We start from the raw sequence: 22,021 nt of genomic DNA, 5'->3' as shown, positions 1-22,021 counted from the left end.
GGCTGGTCCAACGATGTGTGGAAAGTCTTTCTTTGTACAAAAACTTATTTCCTATGCAAGAGATATTATCCATCCACCCCCTCAAAGAGTTGTGTGGTGTTATGGAGGCGAATGGCAGGAGTCATTTGCAAATTTTCCAAATGTTGAATTTATCTCTGGACTACAGTTCACAGATAATTCATCAGGTGCACGTACCCTACTCATTATAGATGACTTAATGTGTGAAACAGATGAAAAGGTTACCAAAATATTCACAAGGGGTTGTCATCATCAAAATATGAGTGTAGTCTATATAATCCAGAATTTATTTCACCAAGGCAGAGAACAACGCACCATTAGCTTGAACTCGAATTATCTTGTTATCTTTAAAAATCCAAGAGATGTTTCTCAGATAGCACATTTGGCAAAGCAAATTTCTCCCGGCAACACCAAAGCCCTAAATGAGGCATTTAAAGATGCGACAAAGCCTCCTTTTGGTTACTTATTTTTAGATTTTAAACCTTCAACTTCGGAAGATTTACGATTGAGGACTAATATCTTTCCAGATGAAAACCAAATTGTATACTTAAACAAATGAAATACGAATATGACATCAGTTGTTGAATATTCACAGACACAGCCACATCACATAGAAATGGCAAAATATCACATAAAAAATTATGTCCACCAGCTTAAAAAGCTGAAAACTGCTCGAGCTAAAAATAGGAGAAAGATTTTAGAATCAGCTGATAATGGCCTGTTCAAAGCAGTTGGTGAGTCTGCAAAGAACTGTTTAAAAGGCAATGTCGCCCTGAATAAGAAACAGTTCAGCTGTTTGAGGAAACACAGACACTCTATTCGCAAGCTGGCCAACAAGAAAACATCATTTAAGGAACGTAAAAGAATCATACAGCGAGGTGGATTTCTTGGTGCACTGCTAGGTCCAGTCATAAAAGCCATAGGGAGTATATTCGGTGTTTGATATTCAAAAGCAGACAGACAGTCTTATTCTAAAGATGAGTCAAATAAGGAAAATGTCTCTAATTCCTCATGAAATGGTGGACAAATATTTGTCTCAACAACGATACAAAGAGGACACAAAACCAGTGGCAACCCATGCAATGAGTATTGACAGAGAAATGCAGGAAGTGCTATCGAGGAAGGATATGAATGAGTATGACAAAGCTTTAGCATATTCACAGTTACTTCGAAAGTATTTAGGAGCAATTCACTCAGAAGGCTCAGATTTAACTAAACCTATTCCCACTAGTGTTCGCGCGACAACAGCCACAGCTGCAAACCAACCTGTTGTACAAGAAAGAGAGCCAGAGGCGGTTGTTGCAAGTGGAACCACACCACCTGCAACCTCTCCACTTAATCAGAAAACAATAGTCAACAATATACCGAACTACTCCAAAGCAAAGGCAAAAAAACTAGTCAATGCATTAATGAATGATCCTAAATTCCAGTGGGATGGAAAAGGTGAAATTTCAATAAACGGTGAGCCCATCAAAGGGAGCAATATAAGAACTATTGTCCAGAATGCCTCATCCAACAAGAAGCAGTCCTTTGCACCGGTTGGAATAGAACCTGTCCTGTCCTATTTGAACAAAACAGGCGGCATATCGGCTGATATGGTAACGAATAGGCAATGGAAAAAAGAACTCGGGGTGGGTGAAATGCCAAAATCAGTGAATAAAACGCCCAGGGCAAGAACCAGAAGTCCATTGGCCTTCTGGAATTCGAATTCACCTGTCTCTTCTCCGGGTTTTACCACACCAAGGAGACATGGTAAAAGCAATGACGAGTGGGAAGACTGGTAGTAAGAAATCGAATGAGTTATTGAAAAGAATATATTATGAACCAAATCATAGTGCTAGTTTTGGCGGGATAAATGCTTTAAAGAGAGCAGTTGGTAAGAGGATATCAACTTCTAACATAAAAAAATGGCTCCAGTCTCAAGACACATACACACTTCACAAACCAGTTAGACACCACTTTATACGAAGACGTATCGTGGTTTCTGATATTGACGAACAATGGGAGGCCGATCTTGTTGATTTATCGAAAATTGTCAGGTATAATAAACCCTTTAAATATCTTCTCACTGTAATTGATACCCTGTCAAAATATGCCTGGGTTGTGGGTCTAAAATCAAAAAAAGGTGACGAACAGGTGACTGCATTTAAAAAGATAATTTCTTCCTCTAAGAGAAAGCCTAAGAATCTGAGAACTGATAAAGGGGGTGAGTTTGTGAACAAAAAATTTCAAGCCTATCTGAAAAAAGAAAATATTCACTTCTTTACCTCGAATAATGAAGTTAAAGCGGCAATAGTTGAACGATTTAATAGGACCCTTAAAAGTAAAATGTGGAAATATTTCACAGAGAGAAATACTCTCTCATACGTGCCTGTTCTCCAAAAACTTGTGCACTCGTATAACAACACATGGCATCGGAGTATTAAGATGAAACCAAGTGAAGTGAACGAAGACAATGCTTCAGATGTTTGGCACACTCTCTACTCAAAAGAAAACCTGTCTCTGAAGAACATCAAATTCAAATTTCAAATTGGTGAAAAAGTGAGAATAAGCAAAGTCAAGATGACATTTGAGAAATCTTATCTACCCAACTGGACCATGGAAATATTCACCGTAAAAAAACAAATAAAAAGTAGGCCCCCTTTGTACGTGATTGAAGACGATGACGGAGACACCATTCAAGGGAGTTTCTATGAAACAGAATTACAGAAAGTACGCATAAGCCCTGATAAAACCTATAAAATAGAAAGAATACTTGCAGAAAGAGGACGTGGTAAGAGAAAGGAATACTTTGTTAAATGGGAGGGTTATCCATCAAAATTCAACAGTTGGGTTAGTCACTCGGACGTTGAACGTCGATGAAGATATCTTGCCTAAAAAAATGTCAATTGAACTTTCCGATGGAAATATAGAAAGAAATACACCTCTGTCTGAAGTAGAAAGAGAAGACGAAGTAGACAAGGGTGAAGATCGACAATCGGTGACTTCACGGCACAAAAACTGGATTATTTTTGGGCATAATGTTCCAAAACCAGAAATAATATTCTTTACTCAAGTTGTGATCATTTATATCGTTGTCATCACAGCTCTTTTTAACATTGCATTTGCAAATGGTGAGAGTAACCTGTGGATATCTCTTCTATGCAGCTGTCTAGGCTATCTGTTACCAAACCCGTCGTTTCCTACTGAAAATAATCATCATCCTCTGCAAAGGAATACCTTTTCCAATTGAAATAACATGGCAGCTTTTACGAATGACCACTTCTATGTTTCATTACCCTGCAATAGTTCGTTAAAGTATTTCCCTGATAATACAATTGGACACTACACTACAAAGCTGAGCACTGCTATACGATTAGATTCAACTGAAAATTGGGAAGTAGGATTAGCCGAGTTTCAATATCCACACACGTGGAGTAATATCAACCTTTCCAACAACAATTTTCGTATTTACATCCCTTCCAGTGACGATCCTGACCCCAAGACTGGAAAAATACCCATGACATGGAAAACATTAACAGTTCCAATCAAATACTATAATGACATCAACAAATTGGTAATGGAAATGAATCTCAAAATTCAAAGTGCACTCACTAGCGTTCAACAAGATACACATTTTTTTCTCAACTATGACAGGGTTGCAAAAAAAGTTAGTTTTGTACTCCCAGAAGGTAGACTGATACTATTACCATCACCACTGTCTCATATGTTAGGGTTTCATCAAGACAATATTGCCCTTAACGAGAACACAACCGCTCCCTATCAAGCAGATATACTCAGACATTTTCATGATATGTACGTGTATAGCGATGTATTACAATATCAACTGGTGGGAGATGTATTGACACCTTTACTCAGAACTGTATGTGCTGAAGGTAAAGAGGATGAGAGTATTCGCAAGTCATATAAAAATATTCATTATTTCTCTGTCAGCAAGTCTACATTTGAGACAATCGAAATAGATATAAGGAGTGACACAGGTGACTCCATACCATTTGAGAAAGGCAGAGTTGATGTTCTACTTCACTTCAGGCGCAAACAAAAAATATGAGAAAGGTTTATATTTGTGACCCTCATTGTTATGATGCACATTACACCCAAAAAGGTAGTGGTGGATTCCCTGTGTTTATGGGTGCCCCTGTACAGCGAGGACATGGCATAGGGGGTTTATTCTCAGGTCTGGCAAAAATGGCCATACCAATGCTTAAATCAGCTGCCAAATCGGCAGGAAAATCTCTCCTTCAGTCAGGTGCACAGTTTGCCGGAGATCTGCTAAAGGGTCGAAACCTAAAACAGGCTGCAAAACAGAGAGCAATTGAAGCTGGGAAGAATATAGGTCGAAATGTACTTTCCTCGGTTCAGGAAATGTCTCAGGGTAATACAAAGGCTTCTAATAAAAAGAGGAAAGCAAAGACTTCTGCATCCAGTCTGAGACAGGCGAAGCGACGGAGAAGATCAACAAAATCGTCGGCAGACATATTTGAATAAGACTGTCAAAATGATCAGTGTTGGATCCTGTGAGTGCACAAAATCCGAACTGGAACTATTTTCCCTCCCACCAACGCTGACTAGCATTGAAAAAGCGCAGCATGTTGAATATCTACCTTTGGGGTCATTAGATGATGATACGCCAATAGAATTTTTCATCTCTAATCGTGGTGATGAGTACATCGATTTGGCTAAAACGTACCTTTATCTGGAGGTGAAAGTCACCAAAAGCGATGGCACTAACTTGGATGAAAATGAAAAGGTTGGACCAGTCAACTATTTTTTTCATTCCTTATTTAGTCAGATTGACCTGTCATTAAATGGTCAATTAGTCACGTCCTCTAACAACACTTACCCATACAGAGCCTACATAGAAACCTTATTATCGTACGGTCTAGAGGCAAAGAGGAGTCAGCTACAATCGGCACTTTGGTTTGCCGATGACCCTGGCAAATTTGAGAAAAACGACCCAGCCGGAGCAGACACTAATGGCGGTTTCAAAACAAGAGCAAAATTTATAGCGAAAAGCAGACAGTTAGACATGTTTGGAAGGTTACACCTTGATTTATGTCATCAGAGTCGTTACTTGCTGAATGGTGTAGATTTGAAATTAAGATTGAATCGTACAAAGAATAATTTCAACCTCATGTCTGATGTAGGCACTGAAGTGACAAAAATAAAGAAAGCTGTTCTTCTTGTTCAACAAGTCAAGCCTAACCCTGCTGTATTAACCGCCCATGCAAAAGCTCTTAATACCAGTAATGCTAAGTACCCCATTAGAAGAGTTGAGGTGAAAACATTCTCAGTTAATGCGGGCACGCAAACTGTGACTCGAGATAATGTATATTTAGGTCAAGTACCAAGGCGAGTAATTGTTTTCATGACAGATAATGCTGCATTGGTGGGTGCAAAGAATAAAAATCCATTCAATCTTAAACACAATAATCTTAATTTCATAAGCGTTGAAGCAAATAGTCGCACATATCCTGCACAACCATTGACACCATCTTTTGGAACAAATAATAGATACATCAGATCATACATGACATTGTTTACAGATACTGGAAAGGTTCACGACGATATTGGCAACGATATTACAAGAGAAAGTTTCAGAAAAGGGTACAGTCTTTGGGTTTTTGACTTGTCACCAGATAAAGAGGATGGTGATCATGTTCATCTAGTAAAAGAGGGAAACCTTCGACTAGATCTGAAATTTGAGGAGGCTTTGACAGAAACTACATCCGTTTATGTCTATGCCGAATTCGATAACGTAATAGAAATTGATCGTGCAAGAAATATCATCAAGGATTTCCAATGAATACTTTAGATTTGATTAAAGTAGCAAAATTACACCCGAAATTGCGAAAATATTTCAAAGGTGTGTATGCCCTAGATCAGATACCTACATTTGTTGATAGTTATCCTTCAGCATACATAATTAATACACATCCAATGAGAAAAGAAGGTGAACACTGGTTAGCTATATGGTTCGATGGTAAGTGCAAGGCAACATTCTTTGATTCGTATGGTTTACCGCCAAGAAGTAAACTCATCGTTAAATTTTTAAAGAGAAATACTTCCTGGTGGACATACTCCAGCAAAGTTTTACAATATCCTTTCTCATTGCTTTGCGGTCAATACTGTCTGTACTTCTTGGTGAAAAAATCACTAGGTTACTCTCTAAAGAACATCTTATCCGGATTTCGAAATGATCTTGAAATTAATGATAAAAAGGTTGTAAGGTTTCTAAAGAGAACATTTGCATAATTCTGTTATCAACAACCAATCAAAGCAAAGAAATGCTTATGAAAATTATATAAAATGAATATGTCTGTTGATAGTTGGATATTAGGCACTAGGTCATGGCACAAGCTCAGTTAACTTGGAACGATAAACGCTCAGTTGAAGTGATGATGGAGGAAGAACAACATAATGATGGGAAAAAGAAACAGAAAGCTGAGGCCAGGTCTAAACAGAAGTCCGCAAGTATGGTTTTGTACTTAACACCGAAGATCATCCTCGCAATTTGGAAGGAAAAGGAGCAAATAAGGATTCAGATCGATGATGGTGAAAAAAAGATAAACATACCACCTGAAGTTTGGAGGATTCTTCATTTATCGGCAGAAGCCATAACATTGCTTCTAAGTTTTGTAGAAGGACAAGGTGGAATTGCTGAATATTATGATTCGTATTACAGGACATGTCAACAAGGACAAAACCCTGATCATAAAATCTCCTCAGAACTTAGGAATCAGTTATCGATTGCAACTAGTGTGAAATAGTTTCAAGGTCAAGGACTTATATGAATGAGGTCAATCTTTGTTCTACTGACCTCATTAACAGCAACCAATCACAATTCGTTACCCGAATGACGTCGACCAATCACAATCACTCTTTCATCAGTCACGTGCAATATATAAGGACAAAACGCCATGAGTGCTCACATTCACTTCAAAACCTGCAAGTGCAAGAGAATGGAGAACCAAACTACCAACAAAAACCACAAAAACAACGCTGAAATGGATAAAGTAACGTCCACCCAGACCAAGTCACCTGCGAAGAATGTAACAATCATGGAAACTCCGAAAGTAACCAGGCGAAGAGGGGTACGGTCTACAGTCCTCGATCTCTCAAACGCTCCTAGTGCACCAAAGAAGGCAAGGAAAGCTGCAGCGCGTACTCCGTTCAATGAGAGGGAAAAAGAAATGCTGCCACAATGCTCGAGTCGTGTAGAACAAGAGACTGAATTGCGGATCCGATCCGATGAAAGAGGTGTTACATTCTCCTATGGTACAAAATGGATCCGTCTCAGTAAAACGGGTTTCCTGAATCTGAAGAATCTCGTGGATACCATCGATAAAAGGATCGTCGAAAGTCATGAGGAACGTTGGACTCTGGAGGACCACATATTTGTTCAAACGAGATTCTTTAACAATAAAATGAATGTTGACATTCGCCGTTTTTTCATCAGCAATGACAACGAACCTGAGAAAGATTCCGAAAAATCGCAAGCAACTCTTTTCAGGCCGACTAAATGTGGTGTGTTCCTGAGCGTCCCTCAATGGAGGGAAATGTCGAGCAAGTTTAAAGAACACACATGTGAGGATTCATTGAAAATAACTCCACTCGGTCGACTCACTATTCAGGTACTAGGGCTGTACCTTTCAAAGATCGGTCAAGGTTTCGTGGATCTTGAGTGTGATGGATGCCTGAATGATTGGCCTAGTCAAACAGATCATGTTTGCTGCATGCAGGAAGACTTTGCTGAATGTCAGAAACAGATTCGAAGGAATCATCTAGACAACCTGAAAAAGAGCACCAGTATTCTTTATTTCACCCTTCGCCTGGCAGAAACCGCACTGGGGTTGGGCATTGAAATAAACCGCACGCCAAGATATCTGTTGAATAGAGCTTTTAACGATTGGACTGATGAACTTATCGCTGAAATTAAGTCGATTGAAAAGGCTGACGATGACGATGATGGTATTGTTGCTGATGAGGAGGAGGAGGAAGGAGAAGAAGACAAAGAGAATGCCATTGTTGCATCGGGAGGATTTAAAACGGACCACATTCAGTAAGACTATATATGGATATGTGCGTATGAAACATTCAAAAAGGTGTACAGTACTGTTTTTTCAACATAAAGGATTGCAGAGTGAAATTTGTTAGCACTTCATACAGACTTGCATGGGATTACTTAGACTATCATGTAAATATTTACCTGTGGACAATGCCTACACAATGCATTTGGAAGACTATTTAGCTCTTGATCATATATGGACTAGTATCGGAATATTATTAATATCACTTTTGTGCATGATAGGAAAAGAGAAGCAAGTTGGAATATAATTTTCCTCTTTTTGGTTTGTATAATATGTTTAAAATATGCATGCTGTGCTATGGTTATTTGTTTTTACTAATGCCATTTTTATTATTTTATATCATGTACAATGCTTTAACAAAAAATAAAAAACAGTAGCATGGGCTACTTGGGGAAGAATTGTGAACGATTGAACTAGTTGCAACACTGATCTTCAAACTCTACTTTGATGATGTGACCATGACCTCTACATACCCTATTTTGGATATTTTAACGTTACTCCAATATGGGCCATGGTCATAACCCACTTTGGATATTTCACTATATCCAAAGTAGGTTACTAGGCCATGACCCACTCTGGAGATTTTACACCATATCCAAACTAGGTCACTAGGTCAGGTCAACTTTCAAACTTCTCATACACAAAGTAGGTCAGTAGGTCAGTAGGTCACTAGGTCAAAAGTTCATAATTTTCCCCAAGTAGCCCATATACTACTTACAGCACCGGGTGCAGCAAAAATAAGCTTGCTACTTTAAAAGTTAAATAACGTCCAATTCAAAATACAACATTCTGTTATGATATTTATCACGATCATTTTTTCACTGATTTGCACAGGACTTTGTATAGACGCTAATTCGCCTGAAAAGTCAATCACCATCGACTTCCAAAACAGCGGCCAGGCACGCGGGATATTATCCGGCGTTGCCGTCCAGTTACCGAAAAGTTTGCGAGCAGGAGATGGTTATGTTAAGCAGTACACACTTAGTTATGAGGACAGCAATGGGACCCAGCAGAACTTCCCGGTAAGGGCATGTGGTATCTGTCAAGCATTTGAACGCTCTACTCTGATAATTGTTTAAATCATTTTATGATGAAATTTGGGTTTTTCAAAATAAAGTACCAGGTGAAGCAGCGAAAGCTAGCATAAACTATCTTATTTTACTCCACTTCAAATGTACACGAATCACTGGTGTAGCGGTAAAGGGGCTTATTGTTTTGTGACCGTAAACGTCGCAACTCTGAATTCGAACCTAAAGACTAAACCAACTAAGATATCTACTCACATCGTTTATTACTCATGTCACTCAAACTTCTCATTTACAAACCGAAACATCACAGGGCAAAAGACTCTGGCGCTTTTCAAGAGAATGTCTTGTTTAGCTATTGAGTGTGGAGGATGGTTTTCTTTTTGGTAGGGGAGTCTCCCGCCAACATCGAGATCTTTTTAGCTGGATCAATGAACAGCCAGTTTATTTTAGTATGCTCTCTCATTAAGGGACTTTTTGCGTTAAAAAAATCTTTTCGGGTTTCAGCCGATACAATATGCACCCCTATGGTTTTTTTTGGGGAAAAAAAACAACAAAGGTTTCTGGCCTGGTGAAAAGATTTTGATTATCCCGGAAACCTCTAGGAGTGCATATTTGTTTTGGCTGAAGAACCCCAAATGTTTTCTTTTAAGAAGCGAAAAAACCTTTAACAGTGCCAAAAAATATACCGTTTGATAGATTCCTGAAATCTAAAGGGCGGGCTTAAAGAATCCATATCTAAGTATAGTACGTATGTGACGAGTGGAATGCTGATACATGTGTCAAGGAGGATTGTTTTTGGTTCACCCGATATAGATTGATAATTTTCAAGTTATATCTCAACTTTTGCAGGGTACTTACAATGGACCATCGAACCCAGGAATTGCATTGAACAATTACGAACGTAGCGATTTTGCAACAACGATCTATAAAGCAATGAATAAAGTAATCATCAAGATATCGGACTATGACATAACCAAGCAACGTATATGCCTGAGGATTGAATTGTATGGTTGCCAAGAAGGTAATGCAGTGGTCAATGTTAACCTAGTCCCCCCCCCCCCCACCCCACGCGCACCCGGGCACACACCTTCCCGGGGTCGACACTAATGTAGTGTCGAATTACTGTTGAGCATGCCGATCCATCGTCGATGTGCGTATATCGATCCTTCGCCGCCGATAAACTCCCCCCTGATCGGCAGTCAGAAGGCCTATTACTTTATCGGTAGTCTCCCTGCATTCCCTTCCTTTCCCACGCGCCCATGTCGCGACAACACTATAAATATTACACTCACTCGTGGTTGTCGCACGAAACACGCGCTGAAAGCCGTCATAATTGAAGACCAGGTTTTCAATGAGTAACGGTTCCAGGGATGCTGACCTGACCCAAATGCACTGTGCATGTTGTATAGAAGAAGGGTAACCTAATCCTGAGGTTGGCACTATCAATTCAGGCCGTCAGAGACAAGATCACTATTGATTTTTGAAGCCTTTTAGCAGTTAAATTGTCAATGTTTGACCGCGACGCATCAAATACTGCGTGGGGTTGTGAATCTGAAATTGTGATGTGATTTTCCGGACAGTCGGGCAAGTAAATGGTGAAAAGTAAACTGGTAGTTGACCACGGAAATTTTTTGATAATCGACAAATTGGACAGACATTGATATTTCCACTCTTTTCAGCCAACTGCAGAAAAATCTCAAATTGCCAAATTAGCAAAATTCAAAATTAATTTTTTCATCAAATAATTTCTTTATATCTGGAGACTTGCCACAGCAAATATTTTTTCAATACCTCTCCAAATATGTACTTGATAGTTAAAAACATACTCGCTTCTAATTGATATGTCTGGAAGGTGGTATTGTCTCGAGCAATTTGATTAAACAGCCGTTTATGATGGTGTATGTCCGACGGATTTCCTGGCCCCTCTGTGTCGGCGGTGAAAGGAGGAGACTTTAGGACTGATATTCACTGCCGATAAGTCGGCATGTTGTTGAGTTTTGAGCGAACAGTTTATTTCTCCCCGTCGACTGCCGATCAGAAGAATATTTTGTGTCGAATGAAAATGAATGAAAATGACTAGTATTTAAAGTGCCAGATTCCACAGAATTGTGATCGGTGACACTGTACAGAAATTATGATTGTCTATTGTAGCGAGCAAAGGAAGGTTTTGAGATGGCGAGCAAAAACAGATGTGCTCTCGACCTTCCTGATATTGGCAGGGAGTTGATTCCACAGGGTTGGAGCAGCACATTGAAAAGCTCTGCCGTCAGAGACAAGATCACTATTGATTTTTGAAGCCTTTTAGCAGTTAAATCGTCAATGTTTGACCGCGACGCATCAAATACTGCGTGGGGTTGTGAATCTGAAATTGTGATGTGATTTTCCGGACAGTCGGGCAAGTAAATGGTGAAAAGTAAACTGGTAGTTGACCACGGAAATTTTTTGATAATCGACAAATTGGACAGACATTGATATTTCCACTCTTTTCAGCCAACTGCAGAAAAATCTCAAATTGCCAAATTAGCAAAACTCAAAATTGATTTTTTCATCAAATAATTTCTTTATATCTGGAGACTTGCCACAGCAAATATTTTTTCAATACCTCTCCAAATATGTACTTGATAGTTAAAAACATACTCGCTTCTAATTGATATGTCTGGAAGGTGGTATTGTCTCGAGCAATTTGATTAAACAGCCGTTTATGATGGTATGTCCGACGGATCTCCTGGCCCCATTGTGTCGGCGGTGAAAGGAGGAGACTTTAGGACTGATATTCACTGCCGATAAGTCGGCATGTTGTTGAGTTTTGAGCGAACAGTTTATTTCTCCCCGTCGACTGCCGATCAGAAGAATATTTTGTGTCGAATGAAAATGAATGAAAATGACTAGTATTTAAAGTGCCAGATTCCACAGAATTGTGATCGGTGACACTGTACAGAAATTATGATTGTCTATTGTAGCGAGCAGAGGAAGGTTTTGAGATGGCGAGCAAAAACAGATGTGCTCTCGACCTTCCTGATATTGGCAGGGAGTTGATTCCACAGGGTTGGAGCAGCACATTGAAAAGCTCTGCCACCATAGGACAATACCCTTCGAATGCATTTTGTGAAAGTTCGTGTTAAATGCTGTTGGCCGCATGCGATTCCATTGTGAATTAGTGTCAAATAATCCATGCCCAAGGAAAAAGGCCAAGTGTCGACAGAGCGGTTTTGTCTAAAATGTACGCTCAACGTATTACAGTACATAGCAAGTCATGGGTACTAAATGTCGTCGCACGACCAAAACTAATTCCAGAACTGTGCAAACGTTCTTGTCGTTTATGCCTTTCAAAGACATTTAACGAGATTCCTGTCGGTACATCATCCAGTGACATAGAGAGAGTCAGGGCATTTTCTTCTATCCTACAGGTATTTGCAACCCCACTTGCAAAAATGGAGGTAAATGCATAAACGATAACATGTGCAAGTGTCCTCAAAACTATGGTACTCGAACGACACAGTGTCAGTACTGTAAGTATAGGCTCACAGATCATTGCGTATTGCTTCATATCAGCTTCGTGTCTCACGATTGAAATCATCATCATCATCATTATCATCATATCCTCGGCGAGTAAACAAGGTATCTGGGTGCCCTTAAAAAGTTCATTGTGAGGGACGTAAGGCCTGGCATTCCTAATTTTCATTCCATTAAACCCCTCCATCACTGAAAAAGTAGGGCAGAGACATGTATTCATCCACAGGCGGAAACACTGAACTGTGAAGCTGTGGTAAATACATGACTGTGATGGGTGAAAGTGGATGTATTCTTCAATCTTTGGTGGATTCTTAATCTACAGAGCCAGGCCATAACAGGGATATACTTTTTGATAATTAATTTAAGGAAATATTGTGTCAGTGGCCAGTTTAGAACTTGTATTCTAATAGGTCCATATCAGTCCGCGAGTGACGATTTGATGGCAAGGCTCTACACAAATCAATTTTTCTCAGGCAATCGGTATTGGAATGTTTTGTTTTTTACTATTATTTTGATAAAAGCCTCTTCATAACAAATTTGGTGGGAATTAAAGCACCCTTGGTGAACTTTTTTCACCAACCTATGTTCATTAAAATGTACACAGAATGTACACGCTGGCTAATAGAGGTCTCTGGCCAGTAGACCTTCTTTTTATTGTGTTGCGAAAGTAAACCGTTGCCTTTACCCACCATACCCACCGTGATTCAGCCGGAGATCGGGCATTTCTTTACTCCCACGTCATGATAGGCCGAGTATATTGGAAACCACTGGTTATGGCAGGATCGTACAGATTCTGTTGTCTCTTTCCCAAAATTACTGACATTCTGAAGCTCAAGAATAAAGTCGTCTCATTCTGATAAAAAATTAAATACATAGGATGTTAGTGCAACTATATCCTGTAATGGTGGCTTCAGTCATTCTCTTCCTTCTATTCTATTGGTCGAGAGAGAAGTCATATTTTACTAGTGATTACTTAGTATGATAGTCAAGTGTTTATATTTAAAGTGATCTTTTTTACGACCCACTCTATGTAAACCTTCTATTACCCACAAAATATAAACGGGGTGTGAATTGCTGAGGTAAGAGATCTTACCTGGGCCTATTGCATGTATTTCGAAGAACATTAGGTATAGGCGGTATAAGAACAGCCTGACAATGCTTCGTCGGAAAATACCCATAAAAACGGTTGATAGATGTATTAGCTTGTTCATTACGGTAGAATAATAAATCAACAAAGTTTTCAATATCATTTTTCAGTTTATCCATCAATGGTTAAAGATCCTACTATCACAGTTCTAGATGACGGAACCGAGAAAAACGAAGTGAAATTCCAGTGTAACATTAATGATCGCAGACCTAATGTTACACACACGGCTTCGTGGATAATTGACGGTCAACCAGTCATCCCGAATGTCATGCCCAAGCCAGAAAACAGCAACGTAATCATGATCAGTGAACTCCATCAACGTGACCTGTATCATAATGATAAGGGAATAAAAAAGATCACTCAGGTAAAACATTTGAAATACGTTGTTACATGTTCTTCTGCATGCCGATTTACGGCGGCGACAATCCTGAAGTCTCTGGAGGGATAGGCCTACCGCGTACAAATGCCAATAGATCAGTCCGTTTCCTCAATGTTGCAGGGCGCCATTTGGGTTCATTTGCTTAGTGGTCCCGTCACAGGTACTTAGCCACCTGGATGGGGTCGTTTTATTTGAGACAGTAAGTAAGGCGACCTGTATGGGCGGTTATTTCCGCATTAAATGATGTCCTAAAACGCGTCTTTATAACTGGCGACTCGTGTGTGTGTGTAGAGCAACCCGTGCGTACAGAGCAAAACGCGCGTATCTAACTCGCGACCCCTACAAAGAACATAACGTGAATGTATCACTACTGTCGCATAAACGTGCCGTCGGATAACTAGTGTCGGATAACTAGTGTCGGATAAGTGCTGTCGGATAACTGCTGTCGCATATAAGGTTCCTCAGCCTCCCGCATCGCGGCGCTATTTATTATTACTTTTATTCTAAGCGACGTAATCCCGAGTTTGAGACAGAAGAGAAAAATGGCTACTAATCAAGATCCACATGTGCTACCCAAGAGATATTCAATCTGTTCTTTGACTCCGGGAAGATGTAGTTTTGGCCTACCCCGGCTGCGGTTGCCATTGCCATTGGCATTATCTGGCAAGACTGGCGCTGGACGTGGTCGTGGAATGCTCACAGTGTTCCCAAAATGCTCTCGCAGCAAATTTAATGTCTGTACCAGAAGAGTTGGAATGGACTCTAGATTGACATCCCCAATGCATATTTCAGCACAGTCTCTAGCCAAAGATTCAACCATGAAAATCACAGATTCCTCTAAATTTACCTGTCGTTCTATACATATTTCCACCTCAACGAGAACGCGCTTAACACGGTCTGCTAAGTGCAAAAGCAAGGCCATTTGAAGTGCGCCTACTACATTACAGTTACCAATTGGTAAATCGTATGTCGCTTAGAGCAAAAACAATAATCATCAAGACACAAGAGCGCCGCGATGCGGGAGGCTGAGGAACCTTATATGCGACAGCAGTTATCCGACAGCACTTATCCGACACTAGTTATCCGACACTAGTTATCCGACGGCACGTTTATGCGACAGTAGTTATACATTCGCGTTATGTTCTTTGTAGGGGTCGCGAGTTAGATACGCGCGTTTTGCTCTGTACACACGAGTCGCCAGTTATAAAGACGCGTTTTAGGACATCATTTAATGCGGAAATAACCGCCCATAGACCTGCCCAGTATCAGTGGTGGGCATAACGTGACACACGAAGTACTGCGCAGGTAGTGTGAGGCGGTAACGTCACGCCAGCCAGTTTTCGTTTGTGAAAAAATTGGGGAAATTGATTTTAAAAATACAACACTCCTTCACGTGAATGCCTATTTAAATCATGGAAGGCTGTTTTCTGGAAAACAAAGAACAGACTCCCATTCTAGAAATTGGCATTCATTTTGTTTCAATGAAAGTGTTCAATTTTTTAGGATGTCAAATTCTAGCAAAAATGGCGGTGTCAATGGTCAACTTTTAATCAGCGACCGAAGCGAATTATATAATCCGCTATACCCGTATGAATCAAATATGATGATCACACTTAGTAAAATTTTAGGAACTGAATTCGATACTATGAAATGTATTATTACAACCAACTATAAATGGCAAAATATGTCTGACTGAACAGCATGGAGAAACTAGCCGACGTTAGATATTATTTCTTTGTCTTGAAGGGATTGAGGTGTGACGTAACGGCATGTTGGAGTGCATGTGGTGTGGCTGATAGTTCACCAAGAAGCAGTAAGACTCTAACACCCACAGTAACGGTAAGGCTAGTCTTATTCACAGAGACCACATAAACAGTGTAAATCTGATAAAGGATCGTTTACAAAAAAAACATTAGCAGTACAATTTTAAAGACCTCTTAAATTAATGTTGGTGCTTTCGAGCCTAATTATGCATCTTGTTTATTACCCGGGTGCTTATAATATGAATATAAAATATAAAATGACAAGATAAAAGAAAAAAATTGTATTATTGCCTCTGAACAACATGCTGATTTATCGGTGGTTTGCGTCAATCATAAAGTCACCGCCTTCGTGAAAGAGGGGACACAGACGCACAAAGCCGATAGATTGACATACTGATATATCTGTTAAACGTGTTTCTGGACCAATTTCTTTTAGGGAATTGTTCATCACACACTTCATCTGGACCAATGACATATTGCAATGACAGGTATTCGCTTCGCTTCAGCATTTAGGAAAAACAATGCATGAAAAATGGTCTCAATTATTTTCTCGGATGATTTCCACATCGGTTGTGATGGGGAGAAGACGAAGTGTTGCAAATATTAAGAGGTTATTAATATCATTACATGTTTTCTTTTGCATCCTTCCCTGTATTCACCCTCGAGAGTCTGTTTCCTCCCAGAGGCTTGGCGAAATAATATCTGCTATTGATAACTCTTTTAGGTTGTTTCCACCCAGTTCCCGCAGATTCTGCCAAATCGACATGGCCTGTTTTACCGGTATCCGCACTTAGTATTCCTTGACACCTTGTAATTACGTCTTAATTAAATTCCAGGTTATTTCTCCGACACCCATCACACTGGTTGAAGGAGAAAAAAGCAAAGTCTTGAAAGTTACGCTTGGTGGTCCACCCATTCTCTTCCTTGACCTGTTGCTCGCTAGCAATCAATTATATGGAACCAAAGACGTCCGTTTGGAGGCTCAGTTTGATTTGAACGACAAGCACTACACTTGTGCTAAAGTATCGGTCGCTGTTGAAAAGACGAAGGAACAGTGAGTGTATATAGGCCTGCCTGCAAAAATCAATACGATTTTGCCCGATTTTGCACCGTAATGATAAAATTTTGGCTCGCCCAATGAACATGAGGTCACTATTGTGAATTGTACTAACTCCACGCCATGCATTGCATGTTCATGTCAATGAGTAAAAATCTACCTGCAAGTTGTCTCTGGAAATCAATTTTTGAAATTGCTCTTATTTTCACCATATTTGACATACGGACCTCAAATTTGGCTATGTTTGATATGGTAATGAATGTGAATAATAATAATACGAATAGCCTTTAAAAGATTTGTACAATTCTAAATATAGGAACCTACTCGTTTTAATTGGGCCACCTGATATGGAGGCCTATCATTATTTAGAACTAGCATTGTACCCGTAGCCCAGGCAGGTTCAAATGGGCTATACCTTGAATAGATTGAATTGCAATGAAAATCTAATGTCGGCCTCCAAATGGCTCGAACCAATTGCACTATCAGTCACTACTATAACCCCAAAATGCGTGCTCCTCCAACATGTAGCAAGGTCTCGGGCAAGGCACTTACTCGACAGGCAAGCTAGAAGTTCAGCACCGTGAGCAGCTCCTTGATAAGGCCATGCCAAGTTCAGAGTGCCTCTTCAGATACATCAAGTATTGAAAGCTGTGGTGAGCACATAAACAGACCATGGTAACCTTCATTTGAAAATCCCTTCATAATCAAGGGCTAGCTCTGGCTAACACAGCACCCACAGACAATAGCCCACCAATTTGATCCCAGCTCCTTACTGCGGGAAAACCCAAGTCAAGCAACCAAAAGTACCAAAAATACATTTTTGTTTACATTTGAACTGGACACATACGTTTGTTTACAATTTCTTTCCCCGCGAAATCTCGAAGATCAGGTGACCTGCAATCGTGGATTGAAAATAACATTAACCTTGGTTCAGCAGGTCAACAGGTACAGGCTGTTCCAATCATCCCCCTACAGCCAGCTGTTCAACAGGTAGTGTTACTCACCCCACAGGGAGTGCAGGTAATTGATTAATCCCCTGCATAACTAAACAGCAATGGCTTGGCTTCTGTGAGTGGTAAGGAGAATTGACAGTGTCCGATTAAAAATCCCTCATTACTGCTCCGCTGAAGTAAATTTCCGAAAATAAACATAACGTTGCATCAGGATAACATATCACCTGCAAACGTGCAAAATTTCGAGACGAAACACTACCCCCAAATGGCACTTTATCGAGCCGCCTTATAGTATTATGATATAGATGTCAACGCTATAAAGAGATGAATAGCCTTATCCAGTGTCAACCCTTGAAATGGTGTATCGCACTATCAGAACCTGGACCGAAGAAAAATTCTCTGCAAACGAGAGATTTCTCTATTATTGCTATCTGCGACGTAGCCATGATATCATGACGGTCGCAGGTTTTCAGTAGAAAAGCACTAGATTCACTAGCATCAATTAAAGACCTAAGTCGTTGGTTTTTTTGTATTTTCTTGCTCCACAGGTAAATAGAAATAAACATTGTCGTCGTACAATTATCGCGCCAGCAAATTCGCCTAACTTTTGCAATTATAGTATCTAAAAATCAGTCCAAAAGTCTACCTACATGTAACAGCATTATTGGAAAATTTACGCATTGGCAATTTCAAGTTTAGGAATTTTTTCAATTTCTGAACGGATGGAGTGCATTGTCTGCCTTTAATGATGACCCTTAATGTTTATAACAGCTGCGGTCTAAACCTGACAAGCAAGAATTGGCATGGAACGCATGAGATTCACGTAAAGGCGGTAATGGACGGACTTTACATCGCAGCAGATGTTAAGCGGAAGCTCTATGTCGTAATCAAACATATCGACAACCATGGCAATGCGGTGTCGAATGAGAAAGCTGCAGTGGTAAACGTAAGTTATAATTTTGATAAGAATGATAAAACACGTTTGCTATTATTGTTAAACATCGACTCTTTGGCCCCGGATCGCAATAATGACGTTATAGCCTTATGAAAATGTGTTACAATAGTGTTTCTGAAAACTTTGGCAATTGAAAGGGCCAAACAGAGCTGACATTGTTTTCCAAAATATCCAGCCCGGGCACAATACATGCACATACCAGTTTTTCGTGAATGGCCAGTACAGTCTTTACTAACAGCAGTTTTCTTTTTTATTCCTTCTCCTATATCATTTCTCTAGTTCACAAATAAGGGTAGGTGTCCACTGAATGCGATTTTGCATGTTATTCCCAACGCTTGCATGTGTTTTACAACGCACGAGATTTTTTGGATGTCTGATCGAACGCAATCTCGATTAGTTTTGGTTTATTCGCACAGAACAAAATTCTTGGGTGTAAGTCAACAGATCCGTAACGCGTGTGTTATCGCAATCGCGTTCCGAATTCACCCTGCCTTTGGGTTGCGATTTGCCCGTCACAGATCTGTTATGTTGTAAAGCCGATATGGGCAGAGCCTCAAATAATGCGGATTACTTTACGAATGGAGGTGTCTACTGTACATGTACGCGATTTTGCTTGAGTCGCACAGCGCAAGAAACATCGCAAAGTAACTACTTTTACAATTGATTCGGGGTCCTCCTTAGATTTATCTATGAAAGCTTATTCTCCAGGGGCGTGTCCAGGGGGTCCAGGGGATCAGGACCCCCCCCCCCCCACTCCGCTCGCGCAGAACCTACATTTTTGTTCCTTCAAGTACATCCCTCATGATGCCTGGAAACCGCATTTTTAGCTCATAGAATTTCAAAATTCGCTCAAACATCAAATTCCGCATGATTGGTTAGGTAGGCTCCCGCCGACTTATTTTCGTGCCTGACGTCATAGGGACTCCCAGGCTGTTGAACGCAGATATAGCCAAACGCATGCGTTTGGCTATATCTGCGTTCGAGTAAACTGCTAAAAAAGTCGTCTCTCCATAGGTCGTCTCCTACCCGTCCCCGGCAGGGGCTCTAGTCTTATGGTAAATGTTCCAGGGGCGTGTCCAGCCCCCCCCCCGCTCTTGACGACCAACGATTTTTAATGCTGTTTGACCTCAGATACCAGGAAAATATTTCCTGCTCGATGCTTTTTGACATAATTTATCGTCAGGAATGGCCTGAAATCGCATCTACATTTCTAAAATTTCCTATTATTAAAGGGTCAGTAACAGTGATTTTTAATGTAAAAAATGGTATCAAATCGCATCTCAGAGCATCTATGTTTCAAAATTTTATGGGGAGGAACCCCAAACCCCCCCGCCAAAACGGGCGCGCGAATATTTATCTCGCGCCTTCGGCGCTCGCCATTGTGACCCCCTCCCCGGGTCAATCTCGCGTTTGGGATTTACCGGGCCAACCAAAACTCACCATTTTATAAGAGGTCCAAAGCCCCCCCCCCCGCCTAATACGCACAAGTCGAGTCCTTTTAGGTTGCACTAAGCGATTATACAAAATACACACCTGTGGTCCTGGTACAACACTGATTTTACTGCTCTCTAGTGAAACAAATTAATGAACCCTTTCATTTGTAATATCCAGGTCCAATAATAAAATATGTATTTGACAAGAATTACTAACAAGACGAGCAGCATTTTTTAAATCTTTTTATCTTTGTTTTCATCACTTTTAGGTCACTGCAAAGAATATTGATGGTTGGGGAAAATTAGTCAACAGAAACTCTCAAGCGACAACCGGTTCAGTCTGTTTTTCTCTTAACGATCCTCATATGTCAACCTTCGATAACCTGTAAGTTACAAATGTTAGTGTGGGTTTTTTTTCGTTTTACTTTTCAGGCAAGAAAATGCCTCATTTCTGCCCATGGTGTAGTTCCATCTATTGACCCTGCCCAGCTAGACTGACTATGCTGTTGGAATTTCGCTTTCTATCATTTCGATATTTCTCAGTATTCTCAGTATTCTCTGTTTCTATACCGTTGTCTCTGATACCGATTTAACCCCTTCGCTACCGAGGCAAGTGGCATGCCCTGTACCGAGATATTTTACCAGTTTTATGCCTAATGGCGTATGAGTACTTAAAAAAATTGTAGCTCCTTTACTATTCATCAAAGACTAATAAAACCATACATTTTTGTAAAGCTGATTACCTTGGCTATCGATTGGTGTTGTTTCCTGGTATCAATTGGGTAAGAGATGATCAATAATCAATTATGATCAATACTTTTTGATTGATTATGCTAAATTTATTGATTTTCTGATTTGAACAAGTATAAAACTGTAATTGATGAACTTACAAGCTATAAATGATATGCAGAACTCGTTGCTGAACTTTGGCTATTGTCTATCACTGATATCGATTGATTACCGATATTGATTGATCCAAAAAAAACATGATATTTTCGACGTTTTTCAACAGAGTTTTTTCAATGAATTAGGATCATTACAAAGCATCATGATGATTGACCTACAATATACTGTTCACTGATTCATCAGTAATCAATAGCCTATTGGTTATTGATTATCTATCGATTATTGATTGATCAGTGATCATTCATAAAAACCCCAAAGTCGGTGGTGTCAGCAGATTCTTCCTCACCCCCACCCTCGTCTTGACTATTGCCACTATTCACATACTCTTGCGAGTCCTCCAGTATCATAGAAACCGCCCTAGCCAAGTCAACACGCCCACGTTTCGCTATGTTATTCACAATACAATGCGGTATCTGTGGCAGTAATACCGCCAATTTATATGCTAATCGCCTCGTGTGTAGTAACGGCAAACACATGTCAATCTAACCACAGCGCCATCTTAGAACGATGAATGAAACTAAATATAGTCTGCTACAGACACCAGGGACATCAATACACCGTGCAATAGTGTCTAACGTGTACCGGGAGTTCTATGACGATATATCGTCCCTACTAGGTATACGGGAGACAAATTATAGGGACGATATATCGTCCCTACTAGGTACGCGATGGGTTAATGTCGCCTCATAATCCAAATTCAAATTGGGCAGGATGTCGCTTTGCCCTTACAGATATTGAGTTAGCATGCTGGAACGAAATTTCATCATTTCGTATCTGGT

General features: G+C 40.1%; 1 protein-coding gene across 3 annotated transcripts in view; it reads left to right on the top strand.

The window, feature by feature from the left end:
* The window catches only part of LOC135484027 (uncharacterized), a 54,723-nt gene that overhangs the window by 11,459 nt on the left and 21,243 nt on the right, over window positions 1-22,021 (top strand). For all 3 annotated transcript variants that reach the window (XR_010446412.1, XR_010446411.1, XM_064765056.1), the window contains exons 3-10: window positions 8,943-9,130; window positions 9,986-10,157; window positions 12,544-12,645; window positions 13,907-14,160; window positions 15,922-16,014; window positions 16,775-16,992; window positions 18,720-18,894; window positions 20,606-20,721. Coding sequence is in view for 1 of the 3 variants with exons in the window: in XM_064765056.1 (XP_064621126.1) it covers window positions 8,943-9,130; window positions 9,986-10,157; window positions 12,544-12,645; window positions 13,907-14,160; window positions 15,922-16,014; window positions 16,775-16,992; window positions 18,720-18,894; window positions 20,606-20,721 (1,318 nt within the window). In the remaining 2 variants the exon portion in view is untranslated. The remainder of the gene's footprint in view (window positions 1-8,942; window positions 9,131-9,985; window positions 10,158-12,543; window positions 12,646-13,906; window positions 14,161-15,921; window positions 16,015-16,774; window positions 16,993-18,719; window positions 18,895-20,605; window positions 20,722-22,021) is intronic.

Source organism: Lineus longissimus, chromosome 3 (assembly GCF_910592395.1).
Source record: "Lineus longissimus chromosome 3, tnLinLong1.2, whole genome shotgun sequence".
Classification (NCBI taxonomy): Eukaryota; Metazoa; Nemertea; class Pilidiophora; order Heteronemertea; family Lineidae; genus Lineus; species Lineus longissimus.
The sequence above is the reverse complement of the archived record's forward strand: the minus strand, read 5'-3'. Positions and strand labels throughout refer to the sequence as shown.